This window comes from Monodon monoceros, unplaced genomic scaffold (assembly GCF_005190385.1).
Source record: "Monodon monoceros isolate NGI ecotype Baffin Bay Population unplaced genomic scaffold, NGI_Narwhal_1 Super_Scaffold_5, whole genome shotgun sequence".
NCBI classification, from domain to species: Eukaryota; Metazoa; Chordata; class Mammalia; order Artiodactyla; family Monodontidae; genus Monodon; species Monodon monoceros.
The window spans coordinates 12,700,503-12,722,395 of record NW_021703782.1 but is presented as its reverse complement, the minus strand read 5'-3'; the positions used below and the strand labels follow the sequence as shown (position 1 = coordinate 12,722,395).

Genomic DNA, 21,893 nt, shown 5'->3' with positions numbered 1-21,893 from the left:
TGTGTGTGTGTGTGTGTGTGTGTGTGTGTGTGTGTGTGTGTGTGTGTGTTGTATTGTCAGGCTTTTCTAATTGACCTGCAGAGTGTGGGAGGGAAGAGCACAGAGTTGATCTGAAATCAAGTAGATGATACCTTTTTTTTTTTGCGGTACACGGGCCTCTCACTGTTGTGGCCTCTCCCGTTGTGGAACACAGGCTCCGGACGCGCAGGCCCAGCGACCATGGCTCACGGGCCCAGCCGCTCCGCGGCATGTGGGATCTTCCCGGACCGGGGCACAAACCCGTGTCTCCTGCATCGGCAGGCGGACTCTCAACCACTGCGCCACCAGGGAAGCCCGATGATACCTTTTAAATACATTTTCAAAGTTTTTTTTCATTTTTATGTGACCCCAGTGTTTCTTGAAATAGTTGATTGAAACACTTTGTCCTCAAATGATTCATATTAATGGTAATTTTAAGTGTGCGTATTATTTTTACCTTACTGAGCAATCTCCCAGTCGACCAATGAGCATTCCTAAAAGTAGCACTCCTATGGACCAAGCTAACGTGGTCACCAAGCTTGGTTGAATATAAATGTAAACACACAAACACGTCTGTTTCAAATACCTTCCGGAGCTTGAGTCCAAAAGCCACGGTGCACCTAATATATTACAACTTACACAGCGGTACACTTGCCAGAAGTGCTGGCCCAGTTCATACAAAACACTGTTACTTGATCACTGCTGCATCTAGACTATGATGATCCAGGTGCTGTAGGTCCTGACACCAAGAAGCCAATTTTCTTGTTAATTGTTACCATAAAATGCTTGGGGGCCAGCCATAGAATTCTTTCAAAGAAGGACGTCAGGGACTTCCCCGGTGGTCCGGTGGTTAGGATTCCGTGCTTCCAAGGCAGGGGTCACGGGTTTGATCCCAGGTCAGGAACTAAGATCCCACACGCTGCAAGGCGTGGCTGAAAGTAAATAAATGAATGAATGAACGAATAAGTGAGTAATAAAATTTAAAAAAGGATGTCAGCGCCCGTTCCGTAAAAGTGGACATGTGTCAGGGTGTGAATGGGGAGATTTAGAGTATGAGCTTATTCACTTCATTAACTGCCAAGTGGCAGGTCAGCTTTACAGAGATGATTATACTGGCTTAAGGTTTAAACTAGTGTTTATCTTATGAATGAATTTTTTTAATGGTGCGTGCATTGCCAGACGCAGTGATAGGTACTTCTATCTGCTAAGTACTTTGAGTTCGTGGCTGGGTTCTCAAGTTTCTTGATTATTCAAGGCAGTTCAGGACGCAGTGAGGGCAGGAGGGCTTTGCAGACATTAAACATGATGGAAATGCTGAGTAATAACTTGCGTTCAAGCCCTCCTCCCCCATCTCCTCTTTCCTTTAGAAAAATAAACAAAGTGGAAACACCCACAGTACTGCCAGATGGAATTGAAGGGTGGTGCTGGCACCATTTCATGGCCCTGGCGTGCGATGCGGGGGTTGTGTCTTTCAGCTTCCTGTCAGTGCTGACTCCAGGGGTCCCACCCCGCCAGACACCCTGCCTTTGAGATATTTGCATACCAGACCTGGGTGGGCTCTTCTGGTGTGGACATGAGTTCACCTTTCTGGAACCCGGACTTGAAAAATTCTTTTCTGCCCACAACAGAATACCACTTAGGACTCTCCTTTTGCTGTTTTCCGCCCTGTGGTTGAATGAATGATTCCAAAAGTGGTAGCTTCTTGAAGGCCTGCCCCTCCTTCATCGGCAGGGCCTGTGCCTAGCATGGCTCCCAGTATACAGTAGGTGCTCAGCAAGCCTGTTGTATGAGTGAAGATAAATGGGAGACCAGGGCAAGACTGTGGGAGCAAAAGCAAGGTAGTGTGGAGAGTAAGGGGGATGGGGCCACCTCCACAGAACTCCCGATAGTACAGGGCAGGGCTGCTTTTCTCCTTCTATGAGACGCCGGCATTGCCCTGCCCTGTGCAGACCACACAATGGACTTGGTTACCACGTGAGCTGCTTTTTCCAATAACAGCTTTATTGAGATAGATCTCAAATACCATCCAGTTGACCCATTTAAAGTATACAATTCAATAATTATTTACAAAGTACTCTGTTCACAAAGTAGGGCAACCATATCACTATCTACTTTCAGAACATTTTCATTATCCCCAAAAGAAATCCTCTACCCGTAAGTGGTTTTTACCCCCCAGCTCCAGGCAGCCACCAACCTAATTTCTGTCTCTGTAGGTCTGCCTATTCTAGACATTTCACATAAGTGGAATCATGTAATGTGTGGTCCTTTGTGACTGTCTTCTTCTACTTAAAATGATCTTTTGGGGGCTCATCCATGTTGTAGCATGTGTCAGTACCTCATATCTTTCTATTGCTAAAAAATATTCATTGTAGGCATAGTTCACATTGTATTCATCTCTTCATCAGTTGATGGACATTTGGATTGTTTATAATTTTTAGTTATTATGAATAATGCTGCTGCCATGAACGACAAGTTTTTGTGTGGATATATGTTTTCATTTCTCTTGGGTGTATCCTTAGGAGTGGAATTGCTGGATCATATAGTAACTCTGTGTTTAACCTTTTGGGGAAATGCCAGACTGATTGCTTGAGATTTGGCTCCAAAACAGGAGACCACAGTCCACATGAGAGAGTAATCGTTCCTCATCCCTTATCACCGTTCCTCTCTGTAACCTTGCTCCTGAACGTCATTCGTTACTAAAAATAAGGGAAGGGAGTAGAATTGACTGACAAGCTGTATATTGCTCCTTTTTAATAGACCACCAATAATTGTTTGCCTTCAGAAACTTTTTCAGGGAACAGAAATCCTCAAGGAGTAAAACAAGTGTCCTTGCCTTTCTTCCGCTTTGGCACCGGCCTGCCTGTAGTCACTGCCATGTCTTTGCTTCTTTAACCAGAAAAGAGTTGGCAGTGAGACAGCTGTTCTCCATCTGAGTGTTCTTTCCCACCCCAGATCCATGGGCATGACTGAAAAAGCACTGATACCTGGGGGAGATTCCAGCTGTGGTCATTTATTCATTCAACAGGACTCGCTGAGCAAGTATTATGCTCTTCTGTGCCAACTACATTTATTGACCACAAGAGATGTTCTAGGCATTGAGGTCACCTGAGTGACAAAATGGCAAGGTTTCCCCTCTCACAGGGTTTTCATTCAAGAGATAGACAAAACAAGTGAAAAAATATGTGAACAAAAACGTTCAGATACTTCTAAGTGCTATGGGGAGAAAAGGATGGTGTTATATAGACCAGAGGCAGATGAAGGTGATGGAGAGTGAAAGGAGAAGGACCACTTTAGTTTGCATGGCTTTGTCTCTATCTTATCTAGGGTAACTGTACGTGGGCAAGACATTTGAACTCTCTTTGTGTCATGGTCATTTCGTCTAAAATCGGATCACTCTTTGAATTGAAAGTGATTAAATGAAAGTGACTTGAAAAGTAAGGTTTCAGCATCCCTGCTGCCATGAAGCTCTCCTCTCCTGTAATTATCGAAATTCCGGCCACAGGTGATTTCAGGCTCAGGGTTTGTTGTTCCACCAATGGGTACTGGTTTCCTACCTTTGATTCATATCCATTATTTAACTCATTTTCAGCTCCGTAAACCACTCACAAGCTTAAGAGAGAGGGTGACTGGTGTTAACAGTGATTTCTGGGGGTAAACATAACACAATTGGCTCCTGTTGGAAATAACAAAATGAGATAATGTCTCAAAGGCGTTCCAAGCTCTGAAGAGGCAGGTACGGCATAAAGTTTTATATTATTTCAGTGTAATTTGTTAAAGACCCAGAGGAGAGCACAGATGATTGTATTGGAACCAGAGGAAACAGGGGATCCTGAAAAGTTGAAATAAAAAGGAGCATTTGTCTGTACGCAGGAGGTCCCCAACATATATATTTCTTCTGTGTGGAATGAGGCCAGTTTTGAAATGCACCTTAATCAAGAAATCCACTACCTTATGATATGAAAAGATATAGACATGGATTATGACTTGGGCTATACATGTTTTGAGTCTCATCTTTTATAAAGCAACCTTTTTTGAGTAAGCCCAGAGGGCAGTATTATGATGGGTAGGTAAAGTTACATGGCACTAAGTTTTAGCTCCATAGATGACAAAACTTTCTAACAGAGGCGTAAAAAAGAAGAGAGTGTATTTGAGGAGTTTTTTCCAAGAAGAGGTTTAATAGGCATCTTTCTGAGATGTTGTATTAAGAACCCTCCATTGGAAAAGGGAACCCTCCTACGCTGTTAGTGGGAATGTAAATTGGGGCAGCCACTATGGAAAACAGTATGGAGCTTCCTCAAAAAAACTAAAAATAGAATTATCATATGATCCAGCAATTCCACTCCTGGGCATATATCCAGGCAAAACTATAATTCAGAGAGATACACGCACCCTTATGTTCATAGCAGCCCTATTTACAGTAGCCAAGGCACGGAAGCAACCTAAATGTCCATTGACAGAGGAATGGATAAAGAAGATGTGGTACATATATACTATGGAATACTACTCAGCCATAAAAAAGAATGAAATAATGCCACTTGCAGCAATATGGATGGACCTAGATGTTATCGTACGAAATGAAGTAAATCAGAAAGTCAAAGACAAATACCATAGGATATCACTTATATGTGGAATCTAAAATACGACACAAATGAACATATCTACAAAACAAGAAGAGACTCACAAATATAGAGAACAGACTGGTGGTTGCCAAGGGGGAGGGGAGTGGGGGGAGGAAGGATTGGGAGTTTGGGGTTAGCAGATGCAGACTATTATATATAGAATGGATAAACAACAAGGTCCTACTGTAGAGCACAGGGGACTATATTCAATATCCTGTGATAAACCATAATGGAAAAGAATATGAAAAAATTTATATGTGTATAACTTTACAGCAGAAATTAACACAACATTGTAAATCAACTATACTTCAATAAAATTAAAACAGAAAAAGAATCCTCCATTGGATCATATGCTACAGTAAGGTCCTATCACCTTTTCAAACCTTTTCAAACCCTCCATTGGATCATATGATACAGTAAGGTCCTATCACACCTTTTCAAAACTGATTCTCTGATTTGAGGAGTTGTCATCTCCTACTATCCTGTGCAAGAGTGAGTCGGCCTGGCAGTCTTGTCATCCCTTTATTGTACCTCTTTTCTATTCACTTCCTTCTCTCTTTGGTCAGCCATGCCCAATGACCATAAGACTAGTGAGAGATAAAATCAAAATTGATTTAAAAAATCAGTTCTTAACAGCATGTGTAAAAGTTTACTGGGTTTAAGCTGAAATAAGGCATTGGATGTATTTGTAACTTTCATTTACTTTTTTTTTTTTTTTTTTTTGCGGTACGCGGGCCTCTCACTATTGTGGCCTCTCCCGTTGCGGAGCACAGGCTCCGGACGCGCAGGCTCAGCGGCCATGGCTCACGGGCCCAGCCGCTCCGCGGCATGTGGGATCTTCCCGGACCGGGGCACGAACCCGTGTCGCCTGCATTGGCAGGCGGACTCTCTACCACTGCGCCACCAGGGAAGCCCTCATTTACTTTTGTTACCCTATTAGTCAAGATAATTGAAACTTTATTGTAATTCAGAATCCATAACCTCACCGTGTTCTAGTTAGAAAAACAACTGCCTTTCTCAAACGTAAATGGCAGTGAGCCCAACAGCTTGGATTTTACGACAAGCATTGCGTGCAAACATTTTGGCTCGAGCCTTGAACGCAAGGTGGGCCTTGTGGCATTTTGGTGAGTGTGCCGGTCACTTCCCACATCTGTTTGACCTTTACCTTAAGGACAGCTGGTCAGCTACTACTCCTGGGGACACATGTTCCCGAGATGTGTTTTTCCATAGATGTGTGTGGCAGTAGGAGGGTGTTTACAAAAAAAAAAAAACTAATTAAAAAGTAGAGCTGGTGAAAAGTCTCATCTCAGGTTTAATCTTTTAAAATTTTTATTAGAGTATAGTCGATTTACAATGTTGTGTTAGTTTCAGATATACAGCAAAGTGAATCCGTTATACGTATACGTACATCCACTCTTTTTTAGATTCTTTTCCCATGTAGGTCATTACAGAGTATTGAGTAGAGTTCCCTGTGCTATATAGTAAGTCCTTATTAGTTATCTATTTTTTATATAGTAGTGTGTATATGTCAGTCCCAATCTCCCAATTTATCCCTCCCCCCACCTCAGGTTTAATCTTATCCAAAAGAGAATGCCTTGTCCTGTTTTTCCTTTTGAGATACATTCGAATGTTCTTCTAAAATTCCATCTTGAAAGTTTGTGTTATTTGCATATAGGCAAGTGTAGAATCTTCTAGGATCAGGTTCGGAACCGTCTTCTGAGTGGAGCCTTCATTCGGTTACTTTGTCGTGAACTGGTACTTGGCGTTGGCCCATTTGGGCCGCGGCCCACGTGCTGAAGGAGGCAAGTTCAGCCTGAAAGCAGAGATGTACTGGGGATGCTGTAGAGGAAGGTTCTCGTGAGGAAGCCTCTGGTTTTGGTCTCCAAGGGATCTTGGTGGGATCAAGGGGTCCAGAGGCGGCAAAGTGATGAGCAGGCTCCTTGCGTCCCAGGCACGTACATGCCCACTCAGGCTGTCTTCTCACCTCTGAATGCTGGGCATTCACATTACTTGGTATGTAACTTTTTTTTTTTTAATAGATCTTTATTGGAGTATAATTGCTTCCCAATACTGTGTTAGTTTCTGTTGCACAGCAAAGCAAATCAGCCATATGCACACACACTGGCATGTAACTTTTATCAAAAGTGCCTTAGCTGTCTCATCCCCATTGCAACATATAGCCCATCAAACCATCCTGGGACTGGGTGAGACTCTGAAGGGTTCTTGGAAAGAAAAAGGCCTAGAGGAAAGTTCAAAATTGATTGAGGGCAGATTGGAATTAGATATTTCTCCTCTTGCCTGTCTGTATCTGGAGAGAGAAGGATAGATAGATGCCTCTGCTCTGCTCATGGTAATGTCAGTAATTTATGATCTTTCAAAGCATATAAGGAGGCCTAGGCATCATAAATATTCACCCTCTGCTAGAACGCCCCCATTTTATTCAACCCACGGAGGCAAATCATTCAGTAGAAAGTGTTGTAGGAGCAGAAAACACGCTACCTGTAACACTTATGTGCTACAAAGGAGTCTTACAAAAGCTCGAGAACATCAGTTCTTTTCCTGGCCTCACCTCCATGTGTAATTCAGGCTACACCTAGGGAAGGACAAGGCAAGACAGGAAAGATTCTCGTTAAAGATTATTCGTCTAGGGCTTCCCTGGTGGCGCAGTGGTTGAGAGTCCGCCTGCCGATGCAGGGGACACGGGTTCGTGCCCCGGTCCGGGAAGATCCCACATGCCGCGGAGCGGCTGGGCCCGTGAGCCATGGCCGCTGAGCCTGCGCGTTCGGAGCCTGTGCTCCGCAACGCGAGACGCCACAACAGTGAGAGGTCCGCGTACCGCAAAAAAAAGATTTTTCGTCTAACCCTTATATTCTGTATAGCCATCCTCAATGATTGTCTTTTGAACAAGAGTATTAAATGTGTGTGCATTTCACTTTGACAAATGAAATAGATTTAAAAAAAAATTTTTTTTATTTTGCGATACGCAGACCTCTCACCGTTGCGGCCTCTCCCGTTGCGGAGCACAGGCTCCGGACACGCAGGCTCAGCGGCCATGGCTCACGGGCCCAGCCGCTCCGCGGCATGTGGGATCTTCCCGGACCGGGGCACGAACCCGTGTCCCCTGCATCGGCAGGCAGACTCTCAACCACTGAGCCACCAGGGAAACCCATGAAACAGATTTTAAATAGCTGTACCTAGCAATTTAGCCTGTCTTTTAAATGACAGGAACAATGTACACTAAATTCCTAACCTTGAATGCTTGTTTAGTTTTCACCATGCAGGAATAAGAGTCTGTTGTTATAGTTGGAAACGAAGGATATGGGTCAGGGGGACTTTTTCTTCTTTAATATGTGTTACTGGCAGATTCATTGCCCACTGAGTGTTTAACCAGGCTTTAGAGTCACCTATTCTGGTGACCTTTGAGTTCTCCTTAGGCTGTATCCAGTCTCTGCTCAGGCCCTGGGGTGTTCGGCACCGTGTTTCTTGGTTGTTGTAGCCACTGTCATATGGTTTTTCTATCGCCCAAGTTGTTTCTTCTACTTTTTCTTGTTCTCGTTCCCTTAAAGTCATGTTTTCTACCCTTTTCTTGGGGCAGGGAACTTATTCTGTTGGAAAATAAAAGTATGTCTTCTTATCAGCCACGAGGGCTCTGGGGAGAAGCTACCCCCAGCACGATTCCACCTTCTGCTATGTTTGTTATCGGTGATTTGATAATAATTTAGAGAGGTTCTGCTCCTTCCAGAGAGCACAGATACACGCCTCAGAAAACGAATGAATGAGAGCTCCATGTAGAGTGTCCTACTGTCATCAGCATAGGAAGCAGGTGGCGGCCCTAAGAGTAGGAGCTGCTCCCTGGATTATGTCCTGGGGTCCGCACCATTCCAACTTTGGCGTTTTCCATACCTCTACGTGCCAGGCATTGAGTGAAGGGCCTTCATGTACTGCATCTCAGTGCCTACAATCCTGGGAGATCAGAGTTACTGATGCTTGTTTAATAAATGTGAATATCGAGGTTAGGAAACTTGAAGACATTCACACAGCTATGAAATGGCAGAGCTGTGATTCCCACCCAGGGTCCCATGGAATCCAAGGAGAGTGTGCTTTCCACGTCCCAAGGCCTTTGAGGAAATAACACTTCTATTTTGGACATAACGGACAGTTTTCCACAGTGGGTTGGGTTCTTTTCCGTTTGGAATGGCTATCAGACGAGTCTCCCGTCACCCCAGATATATCAGGGTGAGCCCTTTCTGGACTTACTTTGCTCCATGGCTCTTCCATGCAAACTAGTCACTCTGGCCATTGGTCTCCTCCCTGCCCTCCGAGCTCACTACGTGCTTGGAACCGCTTCACCCCCAGCGCTGGGTGCCTCATTTGCCCTCCACACACACCTCCTCCCCGGCCAGTTTTCAACAGCTGGCTTCCTCCGAGCAGGTAGCCATGTCTGTGTTTGGGGAGCAGAGCAGAATCTTCCCCCCCCCAGAGAGATTGGTCCCCCTCCTGCAATCCACACGCTCCAGGGAAGCGTGACGGAGGCGGTGGGCAACCGTTACGGACAGTCTGTCCAAGCCTCTTAGGTCTGGCAGGTGGGTCTGGGATGAGATAAGCAGAGAGGTCTCTGGAAGTGTCTCTGACCCTCCCAGCCCATGGCAGTCTCTCCCTCCCTGCGTGTCTGTGGTTGTATAGCTCGGGTCCGCAGCTGTGCCCTCCCATCTGAGTTAGTAAATAGGGCACGTGGATCGGACCCAGTGGTCTTTGGCTCTGACGCTTTGGGCAGGTCCCACGTGGTTCATATTCTTCCTCTTGTTTCTAATGTTTTGCCACCAGGACCCTTAATGCTGTCACCACTCTTGGGTTCCACCTCTGCTTCTGTCACTGCTTGTCTTATCGCACCCTTGGCGGTATCTCCTCACCCCTGGCTGTCCGGGTGCACAAAGTGGGGCCCTGCGGTTCACGTTTGGAGTCTGATGCTGTAGTCTCACACTTTCACTTTTAAGAGGCATTCCACTGAGGAATTTGGAGCAGGTTTCTAGGGGACCAGGTGGAAGGGGTCTTAGGTTCAGAGCGGGGTCACACTGGAGGGCTTTCCTCACTTCAGCTGATTCATCCTCTGAGCGAAGGCTCACATATTTCCAGTTCCTCTGCCCGGGGATGAGTTTCCTATCTTACTGGAGCCTCCCTCCCTCCTTCATCTCTCGCCTCTAATCTCAGTGTCCTTCTCAGGCAGCTTAGGTGGTTTCATGGAAAAAACATTCTGCGCTGAAATTCCAGAAATCCTGGTTAACTAGACAGGCAAGTTTATATCTACCCCCTCACCTGTGTGTCTCTGTTTTACTAGCAATTAGATTAGAAAGTCTTCCAGATCAGGAGTTGGGGTTTATTAGAGGCCCAAACTCCTTGAGTGAGGCCCCCCCACCAGAGCCCAGCATAGTTCCTTATAAAAGCGAGGCTCCTTCAATGTATCTTTTTTTTAAAAATAAATTTATCTATCTATCTATCTAGCTATTTATTTATTTTTGGCTACTTTGGGGCTTCGTTGCTGCATGCGGGCTTCTCTTGTTGCGGAGCATGGGCTCTAGGCGTGCGGGGTTCAGTAGTTGTGGCACGTGGGCTCAGTAGTTGTGGCGCACGGGTTCTAGAGCGCAGGCTCAGTAGTTGTGGCACACGGGCTTAGTTGCTCCGCGGCATGTGGGATCTTCCCAGCCCGGGGCTCGAACCCGTGTCCCCTGCATTGGCAGGCGGACTCTTGACCACTGCGCCACCAGGGAAGTCCCCTTCAGTGTATCTTGCTTGATGAAATGATTCCTCAGCCACAAACCTGTACCCCTTTCTCATCCATCTTGCAAATATTGGTGTGATGATAACAAAACCAATAGAAGAATAAGGTACAGGAAATTCATTGCTACTACTGAGAAAGCTACATGTTGCATCCATTCATTTTGGCTTGCTTGAAGTGGCTGTATAAGTTAGAGAAACGGACCACAGAAGAGGGGAATTAGAGACAAGAGCCAGAAGGACGAACGGCTGCCAGGATTACTTTGCTTTAGAAAAGAAAGAAAAAGCCATATCTAGAAAATTGAAAGGGAATGGGCAAACCAGAGTCCGTAGGTTGATGAGACTGGAGGAAATTCTTTCTTCCCTCTCACTTAGCTTCAGGGGCGTCTGTGAGGTCACAGAGAGATTTCCCAGTTTTGTGGGGGACGTTTGGGTATGTCACCCCTCCGTTCTGTCGGCTGTGACTTTGATCCACTCCTCCTGCTGGTCCACTGTCTGGACCAGGTGTCTCCGGACCAGGTGTCTCCGTTTGTCTGAGGAGGTGTGTGCTGGTTGAAAGGAGAAGTCTTACCATCACCATCCATGGTAGGCAACCAGAGCAAACCTCCGCCTGTTAGCTATGGAGTTAGATTTTATGAGGCGAGGAAATGGGGGAGGAAAAGGGAATGTTTTGGTGGAAGGATGTTTGAGAGATCAAAGCCTTAATTACTTGAAATTAATAGTTGAAGAAACGGAGTCCCGCAGAGCTAGTGAGCGCAGAACCAGGATGGAGACCCAGGCCTTTTGATTTCAAGGAATCTTCCTTATAAGGAGCACTGCCTCTTCTTTTCTGGCCTCCTGGGCAGGTGCTCGGGCCCTGGGCATAGGATTCCCGGGAGAGAGGTGAAGGGTGTCTCAGACCTTGCAGTCAGATCTCACTCCAGAGGAGCAGATTTTAGTGGACCTTCCATCAGTCTGTTCCATCCATGGCCACTAGCTCTAGGAGTTCTCTCTCTCATTAATATATTCATCAGAAGTTTATTGAGTGTCTGCTGTGTGCCAGGTACCGCAAAGACAGGTCTCTTCCTTGTTCATTCAAGAAATAAAAGATGGAAACCGCATCTCTTTCTTTTCTGCTGACTTGCCGTGCTTGTGCATGTGGGGTTTATATTGAGAGGATTCTGTGGCCAAGCTTCCTTCCTCTGAGAGGCAGTGCCTTGAGCAAGTATCCCATTTGCCCCATCCCCCCAGCAGGGGAGCTGGGGAGGCAGCGAACTATGAACTGGGCAGTAGGAGACCTGTGCTCTGACCCCCAGCTTAGCTAGTAAGTCACCGCTTGACTTTGGACAACCTGTTCAGTTCCTTGCCTGTGTTTCCTCTTTTTTGAGGTGAGGGTGTTAAGTTTCCGTGAACTCTGAGTTCTTTGGAGCTCAGACTTCCAGCAGTTACTGGATGTGCCTGTCTCAAAGGCACAAAATTGATCAGATCATTAACCCAGATGACTGATTTGTCTCACAAAAAGTTACAAAAGAATAGAATTGTCTTTTACTGTCTTTGCATCCCTCCACTTTCTGCCTTTGAACTTAGTTTCAAAAGCCTCACTGAGATGGTGCTTGCATTCAGAAAGTGGACATCCTGAACCCCCAGGGCTCTGTGCTGCCTTCAGATAAAGAGGCAGCAACCAAACCGGCTGTCCCGGGAGGGGTTTGCACCCAGTGTGGCTACTTCTCAGCTTCCCTAGAGGGAGGGACCTCAGCCATCTCTCCGAGGGACACTTACTGGGGATGGGAGGGCAGGCTGTGGCCATGGAAACCTGACAGGCTTACCTGGCCCATGAGGGATGGAACTTTGACCTTGACCTAATTAACTGTGCTTCACCCAGGGAACTACTAGGCCAGCGACACTTAAAAAGAACAACAGGATTTAGCACCTGCTTCTCCTCTATGGACCCTCCCCTGACACACACACAGTGAGGGTACATAGAAACAACGGCTCCCTATCTGTTTCTTGCCTTTAATTCCCGGGAGGTCAAAAATTATTTATTTATGATCACACAGTAGTGTGAATGTGTTTAATGCCAATGAACTGTATACTTAAAAATGGTTAAAATGTTAAATTTTATGTTATGTATAATTTACCACAATAAAAAAATAATTTATTGATGGAGGGGGCGGAGAGGAAACAAATTTATCCTGGGACTGCAAAATGAGGAGAGATTTTGCAAAATGCTCCATGCCATACACATCTAAATGGTGCTTTTATGGTTCAGAAAGATCTTCAGAGTCCCGGTCAGTAATTGCCTTCAACATATTCATACCCCTCCCTTTGTGTGCCAGTCTCCAAGCATTACCATTAAAGGGCCTTTTGTAGCCACATAGCACAGGGAGATCAGCTTGGTGCTTTGTGTTCACCTAGAGGGGTGGGATAGAGGGGGCGGGAGGGAGACGTAAGAGGGAGGAGTATAAGGATGTATGTATATGTATAGCTGATTCACTTTGTTATACAGCAGAAACTAACACACCATTGGAAAGCAATTATACTCCAATAAAGATGTTAAAAAAAAAAAAGGGCCTTTTGTATTTCGTTATTTGTTTACGATCTGTTTCCTTCCTGCTTGAAGACAGTGTCTGGCAGCTGGGGTTGAATAAGTGTTTTTATGTATAATAAATGAGTGACCACATTAGCAATGTGAGTCTTCAGCTCCAGTTGCTTGTCCGCAGAGAGGATTTTCTAACCACATACACTGAAGTAACCCCACTTCCACTTGTCACTCTTTTTTTTTTTTACTCGAAGTATAGTTGATTTACAGTGCTGTTAGTTTCAGGTGTACAGCAAAGTGATTCATTTAAACATACATATACTTACGTATGTATTTATTCTTTTTTCAGATTCCTTTCCCTTATAGGTTATTATAAAATATTGAGTAGAGTTCCCTGGGATATATAGTAGGCCCTTGTTGGTTATCTATTTTATATATAGTAGTATGTAATGTTAATCTCAAACTCCTAATTTATCCCTCCCTCCAACCTTTCGCCTCTGGTGACCATAAGTTTGTTTTCTAAGTCTGTGAGTCTGTTTCTGTTTTTGTAAATAAGTTCATTTGCATCATTGTTTTAGATTCTGCATGCATATGATATTTGTCTTTCTCTGTCTAACTTACCTCACTTAGTACGATAATATCTAGGTCCATCCGTGTTGCTGCAAATGGCATTATTTCCTTCTTTTTTATGGCTGAGCAATATTCCATTGTATATAAATACCGCATCTTCTTTATCCATTCTTCTGTCAATGGACGTTTAGGCACATCTTGGCTATTGTAAATAGTGCTGCAATGAACACTGGGGTGCATTGTCACTCCCTCCTTCGTAACTTTTAGCCCATTATGAAATGACTTTATTCATAGCTTTGTGTGTTCACGTGTATATGTTGTTCTCTTCCTGTTTATAAAACAAGACCAAGAAGGATGGAGATGTTGTAGGTCTTGCTCTTCTAAGCATCTGTTTGTTAAATGAATAAATGAATCTCCAATGTGTGTTGAACTTTTGGAAATAGCAGGACCCGTTCAGAATCAGTTTTGGCGCACAAAGTGAGTAAGATTAATGCTGTCATTGGAGAGGCACGGAACAAAGTAAAAGCAGTGGAGAAACTGGAGTAAAAGCTCTGATTTTTCACATGTGACTCAAACTGGTTTCAAGGTAGTTTCCAACAAAAATGTTCAGTAGTATTTGAGCAGTGCCTTTATGGTTGAATTCTGTGTCACTTTGAGTTGGATACTTTGTCATGTTCATTTGCTAGTGTACATTTGTCATGGTTTTTAGAAATGGCAGTAAAATGTATATACAGTGAAATGCACTCATCTTAGGTATACAATTCAAGGAGTTTTAACAAATGAATGTACCACATGTGCCTAATACCCCAGTCAAGATATAGAATATTTCCTGTGCTCCAGAAAGTTCCCTGTCACCTTCTTCCATATAATTCCCACTCCCAAAAAACAACTACTGTTCTAATTTAGATCACCACGGATTGATTAGTTTGCCTCCTCTTCAACTTTATATAAATGGAATTATGCGTGTCTGTTGTATTTGGTTTCTTTTATTCAACATGTTTTTTAGGTTCACCCATGATGTTGCTTATAACTGTAGTTCATTCCATTTTATCGCCAACTAATATTCCGTTATATGAATAGCCACAGTTTGTCGATACTCTATTGATGTACATTTTGATGGGTTCCAGTTTTGGGCTATTAAGAATGCTTCGATGAGTATTCTCGTAAAGTATTCATACAGGTTTTCTTTGATCTTTAGGAAATACTTAGGAGTGTGGGGATATTTCTGGGTCATAGGTCATGTGTATCTTTAATCTTAAAAGAAACTTCCAGTAACATAAGAGAGTTCCAATTAGCCATATCCAGCCAGTCTTTTTTAAATTTAGCTCTTCCGGTGGGTGTATAATGGTATCTCATGTCTTTTTTTTTTTTTTTTTGCGGTACGCGGGCCTCTCACTGTTGTCGCCTCTCCCGTTGCGGAGCACAGGCTCCAGACGCGCAGGCTCAGCGGCCATGGCTCACGGGCCCAGCCGCTCCGCAGCATGTGGGATCTTCCTGGACCAGGGCACGAACCCGTGTCCCCTGCATCGGCAGGCGGACTCTCAACCACTGCGCCACCAGGGAAGCCCTCATGTCTTTTTTTTTAAAGTATCATTTGCATTAAGTAAAATTCACCCATTGAGTGTAGTTCAGCAGGTTTTTTGACAAATGCATGCAATCATGAAACACCACCCCAATCCAGAGATAGGACAATTCTGTCGGCCCCCCCCAGAATTCTCCCGTGTCCCTTTGTAGTCAAATCCACGCCACCCTCAACCTTGATCTATTTTCTTTCCCTATTTTGTGCCTTTGCCTAGTCCTGGCTTACCAAGAAGTGTATGCAGTGGGTTTTTTTTGTTTGTTTGTTTTTTAATGCAGTGTATTTTAAAAAAATTTTGTCATTGTCATAAATGATATAGTTTTAAAAGTGAAGTCATTTCTACAAAGTTTATAATGAAAAACAACAGTCCTTTGCCAATTCCTCTTGGTTTCTGATTCCATTTTCAGCTCCTTCAGCCAATTTTGTGATATATGCCTTTTTCATTTCTAAATAACTATGCTTCTATTACTTGCTATTTCCATTTTTATTTTTATTTATTCACTACTCTTTATGGAAGGTAAGGATTTTGTTCTCTTATACTCCTCACCAAGCACACATATACCTATTTGTCCCTAATGGAGCTCTCCCAATATAGATATATCATAATTTTTTGTTTGTTTATTTATTTTTAAATTTTTTTGCGGTACGCGGGCCTCTCACTGTTGTGGCCTCTCCCGTTGTGGAGCGCAGGCTCACCGGCCATGACTCACGAGCCCAGCTGCTCCGCGGGATGTGGGATCCTCCCGGACCAGGGCACGAACCTGCGTCCCCTGCATCGGCAGGCGGACTCCCAACCCCTGCGCCACCAGGGAAGCCCTGTTGTTTTAAAGATAGTTATTATTTAGATTATTGTGCCCGTGGGGTATAAGCAAGCAGAACCTATCCATGTACCTTGATAACATTTCCTTTCTTGAATACTAGGTTTTTCTAGAGGTGTTATTTCTTTTTTCTTGGTTCTCTGTGGACCTACCTCGATTTCATAGCCAGACTTTCTGACAGAATCATTTGCCTCCCTCTAATATGTTCAGACAAATGAGATAATTTCACAGTTCCATTGTTTTCCTTGGATTTGTTCCTCATGGAATCCTCTGTCCTCTGGCTTCAGTTTGGTCTGGATGCTCTCTGGGCCAGTTCCAGGGCTTCTTTCTGAGCTCTCCATCAGCTGCATCAGGGTCAGAAAAATAGAAACTCAACAGGTATGTCAGCAGAGCTAGGGCTAACATGCATGTGCGTATAAATATAGATGAACACCTCTATGAATTTTGACCTCTCTACGCATTTTAAAAGTCATGAGTGCATGGGGAGACCTTCAGTTCCAACTCAGCATCACAGGGTTCATTCTAGTATTTTCGCTTTCTGTACTCGTAACCCCCTTCTGTGACGGCTGCAAGCCTGGCTTCCACTACTTCTAATATGTTTGCGTGTTTGATCAATTCCCCTGCGTGTAGCCCCTCCCCCTCTTCATTACCACCGTCTCCCACGTGGACGGCTTCCTCACCTCTGATAACCCGTGGCGGTCCACCCCCGCCCCAAGTCCCGTGTGGATGGCCTTCTCCTCACCCCACTCAGGCTCTAACGCCCCATGTGAGCCCCACACGCCCACATGGATGCCCACCTTGTTCTGCTTGGGCTCTGACAACCCATGCCAGCCTGGTCCCGTGTGGATCCTCCCAGCCACACCTTTGCAGATGCCTAAATTGCCCCATCCCACCTAATAGCTCAGGGCTCCCTTGTTCAGGATGGGAAGCAGAAGACCAAATAGGTCTCCTGACTCTGTCTCCTATTCCCTAGTGTTTTTCTTTTTTCAGTCTTCTACCAAAGAAGAATACCGTCCACTCATTTGCTTACACCCAAGACCTAAGTGCCCTTGAGTATTTGCCTTTCCTCCCCCAGTTAATGGCTAGTCCCAGCTAAACCATGAGCAACTCTTATCGATTCAAAATAGGTCCTCCGTCTTTTTATCTCTCCCCATTTTCGTTGTACCTGCCAGTCTCCTCACTGGTGTCCTTTCTCCACTGTGTCTCACCTCGACAATCCATTCGTATAGAGCAGCCAGCATGATCTTTTAAAAGTGTGAGGCATGATGTCATTTAGAACCTTCCAGGGGATTCCACTTGTGCTTAGGATAAAACCCCAGTTCCTCCATGGTCCATGATACCTATGTGTGTGGTGCATGGTAGCATCACCAGGGGGACTTTTTAGAAGCATGGGCCCCCCCTGAGTCCAGTTAAATCAAGAGTATTGGGGATGTGGCCCAGGCATCGGTATTTTGAATCTAATAGGCAGTCAGGACCCAGAATCATGCCTCCCTCTGACCACCTCCTTGTTGCTGTCTCCTTTTTCCATTTAGCTTCTCACAGTGGCCTTTCCTTGGTCACCTTATGTGACATCATGTTTACTAATCATTTTCTGCCTTGTGCTCTCCTTGGGTGCTTCTTCCTAGCACTGTCATTCTCTGAGATCATCATATATCTATATATATATGTATTTATTTTACATTAGAGTGTAATCTTCATGATAACTCTTGCTCTCCACTGCATCATGGTATCTAATCTAGTGCTTGATAAATATTTGTTGAATGGTTGCATGTAGAGGGGGCAGAGAGCCGAGTAAGGGACCTGTCCTATGGGAGCCAGGAAGTGGGCAGTGGCCAGAGATGCGTCTGGACAGGTGAGGTGAAATGGAGCAGGTGATGGAGTCTTGGCTGATTGAGATGATCTGAGAAACCAGATAAAGTAAGCAACCTTGACACTGGAATTAGAGACTCTCTGATATTTTTAAATTGGAGAGGACAGATTTTTATTCTGGAATGGGACAGTCCCAGGAAAACAGAAATGACTTTTCCTGAACCGAAGAGCAACCCTTAGCATAGAATCACTTTTGATGTTCCACGTGGTTGCTGGAAGCTTACTTTTTGACATGGTCATTTCACCTAATTATAAGTGAGACTAGTCCTCTGAACTCACCATCCCCCCACCATTTCCTTCATTTTCTCACTTAAGCATCTGAGATTCTGACCGGTTCACACAACTCATTGATTATAGCCGCTTGTTGATATGCATTCAGTAGCATACCATATTTAACTGTAATTATCTTGCTTTAAATGTTGGGATTAATTGGAAAATCATGTTCTTGCTTGTATCACAACCCTGGTTGGTAATGTGGAAATGAGCAAACCTACTCTTGGACTATTACTAATCCCTTGCATTTAAGCTATTGAGTTTATGGAGTCCTGACAGTCTATGATGAAAACTCCAGAAACAGACAATGTTCTGCTACTACCTAATGCCAAGGAACATGAACGTTCATTTTTGTAAAATTCAGCGTGGAAATTTTGAGCCTTTAGATAGGGGTTATGCACACACCGCAATTCTAGAGAAGACTTAGGAGGTTAAAAAAAAAACCAAAGTTTTCAAAGAAGACAGGTTTCGGAAGTATAATTCTGTGATGGACAGCTGTGCAAAAACATTATTGACAAAAGTACAGATAAATTCCCCTCTGAAAGTGGACCCAGTCTGTGTTGTAACATCTTGGGTTTATAGGACATAGAGAGATGAAAACTGCTTGGAAGAGACTAAAGTCTTGTTTCTCAGCTTGCCTCCCCCTCCCCAGCCCAGGATGGAGTTGAAGCCATTTATTCACGCAAAAGTCATTTTACTATTTTTTAATAAGTTTATTTTATTTTATTTTTTATTTTTGTCTGTGTTGGGTCTCTGTTGCTGTGCGCAGGCTTTTCTAGTTGCGGTGCGCGGGCTTCTCATTGCTGCGGCTTCTCTTGTTGCGGAGCACGGGCTCTAGGTGCGCGGGCTTCATTAGTTGCGGCTAGTGGGCTCAGTAGTTGTGGCTCGCGAGCTCTTGAATGTAGGCTCAGTACCTGTGGCCTACGGGCTTAGCTGTTCAGCGGCATGTAGGATCTTCCCGGACCAGGGCTCGAACCCGTGTCCCTTGCATTGGCAGGCGGATTCTTAACCATTGTGCCACCAGGGAAGTCCCGCAGAAGTCATTTTCACATGTTAGCAGAACCAAGCAAGTGTGTATAGATGGTTGAAGACTCTTGAGGCCTGGGAGAATTGTTTGGTGTGGGTATAACTGGATCTCGCGTGCATTTTGGCATCTTAAGTTGGGAGCACTGTTTTCCTGTTCAGATATCTTTTTGTCAGCCATGGGCCTTGATGCAAACCTATAACCAGTTCACAGCAAAATACCCCATTCTAACTGGTAAAAAAAATAGCAAAATCCTTAACCTATGTGAATACTGACAATTTAAAATTTGTGAAAATATTAATAAATCCATGCTCAAAGAAGGTAAATTCAACTCTCTGCTTTAACATACCCAAAACAGATTGCGTGTCCAGTGTTGGATGATTTTCTATAGAACAAATTACAAGAGAGTTCTAGAATGCTGTTAACAGCTGCCTGAAATATTTTTTAAATCTATTTTTTTATAGAAGTGTAGTTGATTTACAATGTTGTGTTAGCTTCTGGTCTACAGCAAAGTGATTCAGTTATATATGTTCTTTTTTGTATTCTTTTCCATTATAGTTTATTACAGGATATTGGATATAGTTCCCTGTGCTATACAGTAGGATCTTGTTGTTTATCCATTCTATATATAGTAGTTTGCTAATCCCAAACTCCCAATCCATCACTTCCCCCTCCACCTCGGCAACCACAGGTCTGTTCTGTATGTCTGTGAGTCTGTTTCTGTTTCGTAGATAGGTTTATTTGTGTCGTATTTTAGATTCCACATATAGCTTAGTATGATCATCTTTAGGTCCATCCATGTTAATGCATTATGGCTGAGTAGTATTCCATTGTATATATGTACCACATTTTCTTTATCCATTCATTTGTTGGTGGACATTTAGGTCGTTTCCATGTCTTGGCTATTGTAAGTAGTGCTGCTATGAACATGGGAGTGTGTGTATATTTTCCAGTTATATAATAGCTTTGTCCAGAAATATGATGCCTAAAGTTTTCATTACAGCCTGCGTCTGCTTACTGTGTGTGTATGGCTACTTTACACATCTGGACCACAGACAACAGGGTTTACATAAGCAAGATGACCACACTGATGCCTCACGGGCATGGGGAATGAGGAAAATTATTACAGTGAATTACCTATAGTAGGTGTTCAATAAATATTTTGTATACAATATCTGTTTATGGACAGATTAGATTAGTATACTCCCTTTACAAGATAGAGGGTGGGAAACACATCCATAGGAATATGTGTATTGATCGGAATTTTTAAAAGGAAGTTAAAGACTTTACTTAAAGCCTCGTTAAGCAAACACATAAAATCTTTTCATTGTAGGGGGTATTGTAACATTGCCAAGAATTGTTTAAAATGTTGTTTCATTATTTATTTCAGTTTGTTTTTATGTGTAAATATTTATACATATAAGGTTTGCTACTCCGATTTAAAATTGTTCCAGGATATTGGTTCTTAACCTGGGAACTTGGGGAGGAGGGAAGTGGGAGTAGGAGAGAAAGCGAATATATATAAATTATTTTAAAATATCTATTTTAATAGTATAATCTATCGTAATAGGATAAGGTGACTTTCAGAATGTATATAAATGGATGAAAGTTCATATTCATTTATACAAAAACATTCATTGAACGCTGGGAGGTATTAAGGTGTTGAGAGGTTGGGCTGCCTTCTGTCTTGTTTGTTTTTTTGTTGTTCTATCCTTTCTCCAAAGGAGTAGGGATGAGGCATGGTTCTAAGTGAACTTTCAATCCTTTAGTTATCAAGAGAATAAAGCTCTGAAGTAGATCTAGATTCCATCCCAGTATCCTAAGATGAGGACGTATATTGCTAATGTCTTTATATTGTCCCAGATAACAAAAGATTTTGTGTCCTCTTCTACCCTGACAGGTTGGTACAGAGGATATACCCTCCAAAATAAATCTAAAAAGGTATGGCTTATCGTTTTAGTTTGAAATCTGTGTGCTAGTTTTGTGTGGTCGTATCTGATTCCATTATCTGCTGTCTGTAGACCTAGTTTGCTTTCTCTTTGACGGCTAGTCTTTAGATTTGAAAGCAAATTCTCTGACCTTGGCCATATTTCCCACCAGCCAACTCAAGGATAAAGGCCGGAGGTGAATTTGACACCCCAGGTAGGGCCTCTGCGGACTTCTTGCTACTGGTTCCCTCAAGCTGAGCCGTAGGGTCACACAGGGACATTTGCTCTGTTTTGTGGGGGGACCTGGGCTTCTCCCTTTATCCTTTAGTTCCAGTGCTGAAATCTCAGAACCAGAGGGTCTCCCCATTTCCACTTGACTCTTTCCTTTATTAAAAAATGGTTAAACCAGAACAGTAGTTTTCAAACTGAAATCAGTAGAGTGGGTTATGACCAACATTTTCTTAAAAACAACACTGAAAAATAGAAAGGGAATAGAATGTGACGGTAAGTAGTGTTTCAGGAAACTTTTGTGTTAGGTATATATTTTACAGTATTTTATGTAGTTTTCAGTATATTTTATGATAGTAGTGCTGGGTTGCTATCTCATCATGGGCAAAGAGTTTGAAAAATACTGACCCTCGTGGGTTCCTTTTGGCAGTGCCAAAAGTGCTAATCATCAGGCTACAGAAAATCTGTGTTAGGTTAATCCCCCCTCAGTGTATTTTAGGTCAGGTCAGCACTTTTCCTGTGACACCGCACGTTGGGACAGCATAGCCTGTCAGCACTTCCTTTTGAAAAGAACAAAGTGGATGCGGTCGTACTATTTCACAGTTAGTTCACATGCAAAATAGTGAATTGGGAGGGGTGAGAGGAACATTTCAGAATTTATCAACAGCCAAGTAAAA

At 43.6% G+C, this 21,893-nt stretch overlaps 1 protein-coding gene across 2 annotated transcripts in view; it reads left to right on the top strand.

The window, feature by feature from the left end:
* The window catches only part of DOCK5 (dedicator of cytokinesis 5), a 215,354-nt gene that overhangs the window by 63,491 nt on the left and 129,970 nt on the right, over positions 1-21,893 (top strand). Inside the window, exon 3 of one of the 2 annotated variants that reach the window (XM_029203310.1) lies at positions 20,961-21,001. The exons of the other annotated variant lie outside the window; for it this stretch is intronic. Within the exon in view, the coding sequence (XP_029059143.1) occupies positions 20,961-21,001 (41 nt within the window). The remainder of the gene's footprint in view (positions 1-20,960; positions 21,002-21,893) is intronic. 2 annotated transcript variants of the gene reach the window in all.